This window comes from Neophocaena asiaeorientalis, unplaced genomic scaffold, assembly GCF_003031525.2.
Source record: "Neophocaena asiaeorientalis asiaeorientalis breed wild unplaced genomic scaffold, Neophocaena_asiaeorientalis_V1.1 scaffold87, whole genome shotgun sequence".
Classification (NCBI taxonomy): Eukaryota; Metazoa; Chordata; class Mammalia; order Artiodactyla; family Phocoenidae; genus Neophocaena; species Neophocaena asiaeorientalis.
Window position 1 is genome coordinate 1202053 of NW_020175432.1, and position 10176 is coordinate 1212228.

Consider the following 10176-nt stretch of genomic DNA (forward strand, 5'->3'; position numbering starts at 1 on the left):
GCCGCCGCCGCAGCTCTGGGCTTGGCGCCGCCAGCCGCCCGAGGTCTCCTCACGCCGCCCGCGTCTCCGCTGGAGCTGCTGGAGGCCAAGCCCAAGCGCGGCCGGCGGTCCTGGCCGCGCAAACGCACCGCCACGCACACCTGCAGTTACGCGGGCTGCGGCAAGACCTATACCAAGAGCTCCCACCTCAAGGCGCACCTGCGCACGCATACAGGTGGGCAGCGAGCACGGGCTGGGGACCAATGCGGGGGGAGCTGGAGGAAGGGCGTGCTTAGGAGCCCCCCCAGAGGGCGTGGCCCAGAGGTTGGGGAGGGGGCAAGGTCTTAGCCCCCTGGGGCTTGGCTGGGGGCGTGGCTCCGGACCCTGGGGACGGGGCGCGCGCTTAGGACCCTCCTGGGGATGTCGCTCGGTACTTTGGGCAGGCATGCACACTTACGAAACCTAGGGGGATGCTATGTCTCAGACTGTCGGGGGGGAAGGTGCAAGCTTAGGAGCCCCCCGGGGGCGTGGCTGAAAGACACTGCAGAGCGGACTGTGCGCGCTTAGGACCCCTGGGGAGTGAGGATCAGGAGACCCGGGAATGGGAGATAACGTGCCTAGGATCCCTAGAGGTTCAAAACATAGCGGGGCGCCCTTCAGAGAGCTGGTTAGGGGTAGGTTGTGCGCTCCCGAGTAGCCACTAATCAGGGTGAGTGTCTGTGAGTATCAGAGCCACAGGCGGGAGGGAAACTAAGGCCGGCTCTCGCCCCCTCCCTGCAGGCGAAAAGCCCTATCACTGCAACTGGGACGGTTGCGGCTGGAAGTTTGCGCGATCCGACGAACTCACGCGCCACTACCGCAAGCACACGGGCCACCGGCCCTTCCAGTGCCACCTGTGCGACCGTGCCTTCTCACGCTCGGACCACCTGGCTCTGCACATGAAGCGGCACATGTAGCCTGGACGCCCCCCGCCCACCCGCGCGCGGCCGTGGCGGGTCCCACGCGCCGGGCACGGCCCCCTTCCAAACTGTGACTGGTATTTATTGGGCCCAGAGGACCGGGCCGGGCACAGCGTGGCCACCGAGGGGGCTCCCCCCACGACGACGACGGCGACGCCCGGCCCCCATCAGAGACTGAAGGCCCGGTGGGAGAAGACCACAATCCTCCTTGACGAGTTTTGTTTTCAAAATGGTGCAATAGTTAAGTGTCGTCTTCCCCCCTGCCGGGTCTACACTAGAGGATCGAGGCTTGATGCCTCGTGAAAAATACAGCCTTAATTTGTACTGTGCAACGTTTTTTATAATATTGTACATAATGACTGTGACAGATATTGTATTACTGTAAATAGGAAGACAGGTGGGCATTTTGACTGCCTGGTTCATTTTTATAAGATTTTGCTGTTTTTTAATTAAAAAAAAAGTTTTGCATCTTTTGAAAAAAATCACAGCACTGGTCTGGCTGCTTGGAAGCTGGGGGCTTGGGACACGTGGGAGGGGCTGGGGGGAGCGGGCAGCTTTGATGGAGGGCAGCCTGGCAGAGGCAGGGTGAAGTGGGTCCTGCCCTGGCCAGCATCTGAGGTTGCCAGCTGCAGCCCCCAGCTGCCAGGAACCTGTGGGTTTTTCTATAAATTTAAACACTGCCTTTTAGGACTGAGGGAGAGTTATTTTAAGGTTGTTCCCTGAGCCATAAATTGCCTCTTTTTCCCCAGAGCTGGAGAAACTGCTGGTCCCACTGACGTGGCCTCCCCTGGGCTGAAAAAAGCCTTACCTCCTTTTGGAAGCTTCTGAGGTTTTAGCCAAACTTCTGTAGTGTGCAGACTTTTTTTTTTTTTTTTCCTTCAGAAGGGGCAAAATGCTGAGTTTCTGACCTGTTTTGCCTTTCACCAGTCTTGCCTTTTAGCAGAATTTTTTTTTATTATTTTTAAGATGAGTTCCCCATCCTGTTAGAAAAAAATGAAATCCACGTTTGAGGGTCATGGATGGTGAGTACGCTTTTCCAGATGAGCAGAGGCCCAGAGAGGTAGCTATGGAGCAGTGGTGTCAGGGTGCCAGCCTGGTCTGGCTGCCTCCCTGGGGTCCCTGAATCCCACTAGAGGGATTTCTGCAACAACCCACCTGTTGCTGGTGGTGGAGGGTTATAAGACCCTCTCCTGCAGCTGCCCTTGTGTGAAGGAATCACATCAGAGCCCCAGCCTTGCCGGCTGGAGGCGACCACTCCAGAAATGTACCTCGTGAGCAAGGGAGGACCCCTGTACAGCACCCTGAATACCTCAATCAGGCGAGGAGGTGCCTCTCCCTGGCAGGTTCCCCCTCCTCTTCCCCCTTCTGGGGGCCCTGGGTGGGTAACCATGGCCACTAACAATTGCATAAGTTCTTTCCAGAAAGTGAAAATAGCTTGTAAGCAGCGCCTGTTTTAAAACACTCTTGCCCTATTGCGACAGAGGCTGGGATTTCCTCCCTTCCTCCCTCTCTTCATCCTTCCTCCCCACCCCCTACCCCTGACGGCAGCCCTGGAAACAGCTGAGAGCGTTTGGTAATCCACAAAAAGCAGAAATGGGAGATGACAATCTGATGCATCTTTCTCGAGTAAAGAGCCTGGGCCCACTTCCGCTGACGATGGGATGTGTGAGTGTGCGTGTGTGTGAGCCTCTGTACCCTCTCTCTGCAGCTTTTGCAAAAAACGATCCCAGAGCAGAGCACTGGCCCCCTCAATCCGTGGAAACGCCCCTCTTTGCTCAGAGCTGGTTTCAGAGGCAGTAGGAGTAGAAGACTCGCAAGAGATTTTAAATAATTTTTTGGTACGGTCCTCCAGTCTTTCTCGTTGAGTTTTTAGACTTACGGGTAAAGCCATGTTTCTGGCTTGCTCGAAAACACCTCCCAGAGGCCTCTGAATCCAATGAGAGGCCACTTGTAAGGGGACTGAAGCTGCTGAGTTTCTGTTTCCTGAGTGCCTCCAACTGATACAGTAGAAAGTGTCAGGCTCCTACACAGCATTATGTTTCAGCAAGACACGTTTCAGCAAGACACGGGGCCGGCAAAGAGCTGGCTTGCACTGATTAATGCAGAAACACTCCCTCATCGTGTTCTCTGCCCCTTTCTGAAACCCAGATGTTGACTTCCGTCAAACAGCTTCTGGATGGGTGGCTCTCAGCCAGTTGCAACCCAGTCTTGAGATATTTGGGGTTTTCACAACTGGGGGATGCTGCTAGCATCTAGTGGGCGGGAGCCAGGGAGGCTGCAGAAACATCGTAGAAGGCACAAGGTAGCCCCCTCCACAAAGAACCATTCGGTCTCAGTGCCGTTAGTGCCGCGGCTGAAACACCTGCTCGAGTTCCTAAAAGATCATCATCGTTCATCCCTTTTACTAGCAAGGAGGGGGCTCCATCCCAGGAAGCAAGTTTCCATGACAGATGCCACCCAGAGAAAAGTATGAATAAAACCTCACTGCTGGGCCCTGTCCCCATCCCTGTGACAAGACACAGAACATTCCTTCCTGGTGTCCACTTGAGAAAATATAAAATATCAAAGCAGAAAAAAATTTTTTTGCCCTGCATTCTACAACCCAATTTTCGTCAAAGTTTTTTGGAGGAAGGGGTTTCTGGTCAGTGGTTGAATTGTTTTCGCATGGCTGTGACTCTCACTATATCCTCTTTTTTTTTTTCCAGGAAAAGTTATAACCATTTTTCCATATATTTTCCTCCACAATATGTTTTTATTATTTTAAATGGCTGCATAATATAACATTTGGACGTGCCAGAAGTTGCTTATGCAAACAAGCGCTGGGCATCTGTATGTACACACTGGGCCACATTTCAGATTGTCCCCCAGGGTTGGAAAGGACGACAGTTTTGGAGGACTTTGGGCATTGCCAAAATGCTCTCCCAAGAGTGACTCCAGTGATGGGGGAAAGATACAGGAGCTGTTTTTCCACTAGGAGTTTCCTGTATGTCAGGGAGCCCCAGGCATCCTAGAGTGATGTGGTGTGAAGTGCGGGGAGGGAGAGCCTTCAGAGGGTCAGGTGAGTCCCAGCACATGCCTGACTCAGCACCTACCCCTTCAGCAAAGCTGAGCTAGCGCCCAGGCTTAGCCACACCCTGGGGAGTTTCAAGGCAGCAAGCCAGAGATGAATGGCTCTCAGAGGCACCAGCACCAGGTGTCTCTGATAGCCTGGACCCACGCTAAGCTGGTGTGTGACAAGCACAGGGGTTTCTCAACCCCATGATCATCAACATCGGGGCTGGATCATTCTCAGTGGTGGATGCTGCCCCGTGCACTGTAGGACGTTAGCAGCATCCCTGGCCTCCACCCACTCGATACCAGCAGCACCTACGCCCCCAAGTTTTGACAACCAAAAATATCTCCAGACACTGCCAGTGTCCCCTGAAAGCAGGTTCACTCCAGTTTGAGAACCACTGGGTTAGGGAGTTCTGTGGACACGTGAGACACTTTGCATCTGTTAACTATCTGACCTGAGGTGCTAGGATGCTGCACGTATTTAAATACAGAAACTGAGTGGGAGGGAGAGAAGAGGTAACACAAACACTGAGGGATCAGCCTGGTTTATGCCATCTAACCCATCGGGAATTTTTTCTGGTGTGCAGTGTGAGCTACGAAGATACATACATTTTTTTTCCAAATAATTCATACAGGGTTTCTCAATCTCGACACTGCTGACATCTGAGGCCGCATCCTTCTTTACTCTGGGGGACTGTCCTGCACATTGTAGGGTGTTCAGCAGCATTTCTGGCCTCGACCCAGGAGATGCCAGTAGCACCCCCAGCCCTGCAGTCCTGCAGTTGTGACAACAAAAATGTCTCCAAGTGTCCCCTGGAGGGGGAGGATGCAGAATCGCCCACAGTGAGTACCACTGCTTAGGGAAAACAGTTCTTTCCCATGGAAGCCCTCAGCTCTGCCTTGCGGGCCTGTTTCCTCGTCTGGGAGGTGAGGGTGGTGCTGCGGGGATGGAATGACAGACGGGAGATGAGTGCCCAGCACTGGGGTGTGGACTGCAGGGTGAGTCTCCCCTGTGAGGTTGGTGTGTGTGAATTTCAAGTCTTGCTACCCACCGTCTGTCTGTGTCTCTAGATAGACGGACGGACTGACAAATGGATGGATAGATAGATAGATAGATAGATAGAAAGGTGGATGGACAAATGGATAGATAGGATGGATAGATGATAGATAATCTTTCTCTCAATCTCTCTCCCTTCCCTTCTCTCCACCTCTGTCTCATTCTCTCTCACTCTCTCTCTCTCTCTCTCTCTCAACCTCTCTCTCCTCCACTCATTCATTCAGCAAATGCTCCCAATTCCTCAGCACTGATCTGAGTCCTGGGGAAGCAGGAGTGACTCAGAAGTGACTCAGCCTTGCCTCTTCAACCACAGCCACTGTCAACAAAAGTTTGTTGAATGACTAACCCAGCGTGAACTTGAGCTGAGCTTCAGGCTGGGGCAGGTGCTTTCATCCCGGGCACTTAATACAAATTCTCTCTTTCAACCTTCCCACCAAGCTGGGGGGTTTGGGGGAGTGGAATAGCCACCCCCATTTTCCAAATGCAGAAAGCTGGTGCGGAGAGAGGAAGGCTAGCCCCTTGCCCGGTGTGGGTGTAGGTGGTGCAGTGAGGGCTGCAACTCAGGTTGGTCCAATCTTGACATCACAGCTCCTACCCACGCCTGGAAACATCTACATGCTAAACTGCATCAAGCTCGCCTTGTTTTCTTCCACGCACACAGTCTGGGGGTTCCTGGAAGCCCCAGTGAGTTCCTTCGAGGCTTCCGTCTGAATATCCCGGAAAACTCACTTTCCAGGAAAATCTTGGGCAGGGAGAAATGGGGTCAGGAAACACAGGTGTCGGGGGGCAGCCTGGCTAGGTGAATGGAGTTCCCTGAGATGTTGTAATAAGAAACGAAAGGAGGCCGGAAGGAAGACGTTCCCCCCAAAAGCTCCCACTCCTAGGTGTAGACCCCAAAGAATTAAAAGCAAGGACTCAGACAGATGCTTGTACATCAGTGTTCACAGCAGCGGGATTCCCAGCCCCCAAAAGGTGGAAACAACACACATGGCCATCAACTGATGAATGGATAGACAAAAGGTGACACATCCATGGAACAGGATATTACTAAACCATAAATGGGAATGAAGCACGAACACAGCTACCAGGTAGATGAACCTCAAAAACATTATCCTGAATAATATGTGAGGTCCTAGAGCAGCTAAATCCACAGAGACAGAAAGTAGAAGGGTGGGTGCCAGGGGTTGGGGGAAGGACCAGGGAGTTAATGTTTAATGCGGACAGGGTTTCTGTTTGAGGTGATGAAAAAGTTTTGGAAATAGTTAGCATGGTTGCATAACAGTGTGAATAAAATTAATAGCACTGAATCGAATATTTAAAAATGGTAAATTTTATGTTATGTACATCTTATGATGTTTTTTTTTTAAAAAAGGCTTGGGAGTCTCCATAGGCATGAGGTAGGGAGAGAGATTTCTGAGTCAGACCCTGTGATGAGTGTTTTCCAGGCATTTGTGCCCATTTTACAGGTAGGAAAATGGAGGCCTGGGGAGACAAGGCCACTGCCCACGTAATGGAGCTGAGCTTTGAACCTGAGTCTTCCTGAAATGAAAGTTTTTCTCCATCTGGATGTCTCTGCAGTAGACAGTCCCTGGGTCTCTCTGACCCTCTGTTTCTCCACCTGAAAACACCCAGGGCAATGGCTCCTCTACATGGACCACATATTGGGGACAATTTTGTCTTCCCAACAAAATCAGATGGTATCCTATAGCAGGTCACTATCATTCTAGAATAAATCCAAAGATTTCATTGTGGTCTGGGGAGCCCCACCTCCTCCTGCCCACCTCTCCTTCATGCCTATGTGTTCACTCAGTCACACTGTTCTCCTTACTGTCCAGCAGACATGCTCCCCTTCAGTGCTGCCTCAGGGCCTTTGGACCTGCTGTTCCCTAGACCTGAAATGCTGTTCCCTGGATTCTTCCCATAGCTACTAGTAGCAGCCAAGCCAAGCTGCACTGGGAGAATCTCTGCAGCCTCAAAGCCAGAAACCAGATCCTCAGGTGAAAGGCAGGAGGCCACCAGACAAGGGGCCGGGGCCCTGCTGGCCCTCACCCCACAGCGGGTGAAAGAAGCTGTCCCTGGAATCTCAATTCCCATCACCTTTGTTTCTCAAGCCATGCCTGGGAAAACCCCTCAGAGGAGTCATCTCTCCTCTTGTAGAAGAGGAAACTGAGGCCCAGAGGTGTTTCCCAGAGTCATACGCTGATGCTAGGACTCCCGCTCTGAAGGTAGGGGTTTTCCCTTAGCTGTGCACTCGCAGAAGGCCAGGTTCACTCTGGTTCATGAGGGAGGCTGAGAGAGGAGGCAAATCTCAGCACCCCATCCTCCACCAGTTTTAATTCTTTTTTTTTTGGAGGAGCGTAAGGGTGGAGCAGGGTTACATTTATGGCCATTTGTGGCTCTGGGAATAAAAAGACATGCCCTCCAGACCTGCCTCAGGGCCTTTGCACTTGCTGTTCACTCAGCCAGAAATGCTGGCCAGCTGCTCCTTGTCCTTCAAGGCCCTGACCATCCATCCAGCTGACCGTACCCCCTCCCTGGGATGGAGGACTCAATGTCCTCCTCCCGCTGGACCACACTCAGCAACTTCTTTCAGATGAATGCGCTCCTCCAGGCCTGACTGCACGTTGGCAAACGTTACCCAAGCAGGTGGAACTCGGCAGTGGGCGGGGCGTGCAGGGGGGGCAGATGAACTCTTCAGTGTGCCAGGGAGGTGAGCAGTGCATGGGGAGGCTCAGAAGAGGGGAGGAAACTGCCTGAGGTCACACAGCAGGAAAAGCCAGAGCTCCCTGGAGTTCTGTCTCCCAAATCCTTACCCAGACTCCCCACGGCTGAGACCCTGTGGCCGTCCTGTCTCAGAAGGCTCTGTGCCCCACACCTGCCTCACCCCTCTCCTCCACAAATCCCAGGGCCTTGGCTGGGCCTCCTGGAAGAGCACAGCTGATTCAGCTTCATGGGACCCCCATCTATCCTGCCTCCAATGTTGGGGCTCATGGATTGACCCACCTGGGAGGGAGTGGAGTGGAGGGAGACCCCACATATGGGGGCTTTCAGGAGAGCACAGGAGGGCACAGGGGTGACCATCAGCTTTGCGCTCTCTCAAGCCCTATAACACGGTTCTTCCACCATGACCCACGCCTGCGAAGGCACTCCTTTCTCCTCTGAGGTCCCACACCCTTCTCTACCCTTCTCTGGGTTCCTTAAGCATTTTTCACCCCAGAACCTGGAGGCTGGTTCTGACTTGGGGTTCCCTGGGGGTGGAGGCCAGGCCCTGGCTGGGACCAACCAAGGGAGACAACCTCACTGTTCTAGGGGGGACACAGCCCTGGGAGGATGGGGACAGGTAACCCGCCAAGACCCTGCTCCAGGCCTGAGTACTTTCTCTAGGCTGTGTCTCCTCCATTTCCCTATTCTCTTCCCTTCCATCTCTTGTTTTCTTTCTTTTGTCATTGCCGTAAAATACACATAACATAAAATTAACCATTTTACCCAGTATCAAGCGTACATACAGTTCCGTGGCCTCAAGTACACTCACACTGTTGGGCAACCACCATCCATCTCCAGAACTTGTTCATCTTCTCAAACTGAAACTCTGGCCCCGTTAAACACTAACTGCCCAGCCCCTTCCCCCAGGCCCTGGCACCCACCACTCTACCTTCTGTCTCTACGAATCTGACTACCTCAGGGACCTCATGTAAGTGGAGACCTACAGTATTTGTCCTTTTGTGACTCGTTTATTGCACTCAGCATAAAGTCCTCAAGGTTTATATACACTGTTAAATGTCAGAACTTCCTTCCTTTTTAAGGCTGAATAATATTCCATTGCGTGGATAACCCACATTTGTTTATTTATTCATCCCTTGATGGATACTTGGGCTGCTTCCACCTTTTGGCTGTTGTGGGTAAAGCTGCCATGAACATGGGTATGCAGACATGTTTCTGAGACCCTGCTTTCGGGGATCGACCCCGAAGTAGACTTGCTGGATCCCTTGTTTTCTTTTGAAAGCTTTATTCGCTGCCTCTCAGAAAGTCAGACATGTTTTTCTTTTCTGAACAGCTCACCCAGGAGCTGCAGGCTCAGGCCGAGCATCTGCAAATCTCTCAGTGTTTGGATGTCCCTTCTGCACCAGCTCACCACTGTTAGCTCCAACCAGCCACTCTCTGGGCCTCGGTTTCCTCCTCTGTGAAATGGGGGCAACAGAAAAGGGGAGGGGAGCGCTGCCAGCAGCATAGCTTCGGGGTCGCCCGGAAATCGGGGTTTTGCAGCAGCACGGGCTGTGCAGAGAGGCAGAGGCTCCCCAGGAGCTGGACAGGCCTGCGGTCGAGGTGCCACTCACACCCGGCACGCCCGTCCGCCCGCTCAGCCTATAGGCTGCTCTGCTTGCAGCCAGCACCCGGCCCCACCAGGCCTGGACAACCCGGGACAGCCTTCTCGGGAGGGAACACAGACCCCTGGAGGCCAGATCAAGAGACCCTCCACTGGGCCAGGGCCTGAGCTGGGCTGACGTCATCCACCCTCACTCCGAAGCAGCAGAGGCCGTGCAGTGGGACAGGCCAGCCAGGCCTCCTGGTCCCTTGCCCACCTTGAGCCACGGGAGTGGACACGCTGGCTGAGTGCCTGCCAATGGCACCTGCTTGCCAGGACCTGCTCCATTTTAACCTAGAACTACATGAACAGAACATTCCATTGACAAGCCTTTCTATTTTTCCCTCCCCTCCACCACTTTTTTTTTTTTTTTTTTTTTAACAGAGGGAGTCTGGAAACCAACTAGACTGAACAGACACATCTAGAACACTCCACCCATCGGCGGCAAAATACACATGAACATTCCCCAGGATGGGCCACCAACCAACCTCAACAAATTGAAGCGGCTTGAGATAATACCAAGTATGTTCTTCGACAACAATGGAATGAAATTAGAAACCCCAAACAGAGAGAAAGCTGGCAAACCCGGAAATACGTGGAAATTAAGTAATAATAGTACAGAATTACCTGCTCCAAGATCGAACCAGCAAATCCCGGAGGCAGGAAATTAGTTCCGGGGCCGAGGCTGGGGGGAGCTCCGAGGCTGGGGGGAGGTGGGGCGCAGATCTGGCTTTGCTTGGGGGCCTGCGTGCACCCAGGATTCA

At 52.9% G+C, this 10176-nt stretch overlaps 1 protein-coding gene across 1 annotated transcript in view; it reads left to right on the top strand.

Annotated features, from left to right (window-relative positions):
* The window catches only part of KLF2 (KLF transcription factor 2), a 2163-nt gene extending 738 nt beyond the window's left edge, over nucleotides 1-1425 (top strand). The window contains exons 3-4 of the mRNA XM_024767465.1: nucleotides 3-214; nucleotides 760-1425. Of these exons, the coding sequence (XP_024623233.1) occupies nucleotides 3-214; nucleotides 760-935 (388 nt within the window). The 3' untranslated portion in view covers nucleotides 936-1425. The remainder of the gene's footprint in view (nucleotides 1-2; nucleotides 215-759) is intronic.
* Nucleotides 1426-10176: the final 8751 nt, after the last annotated feature.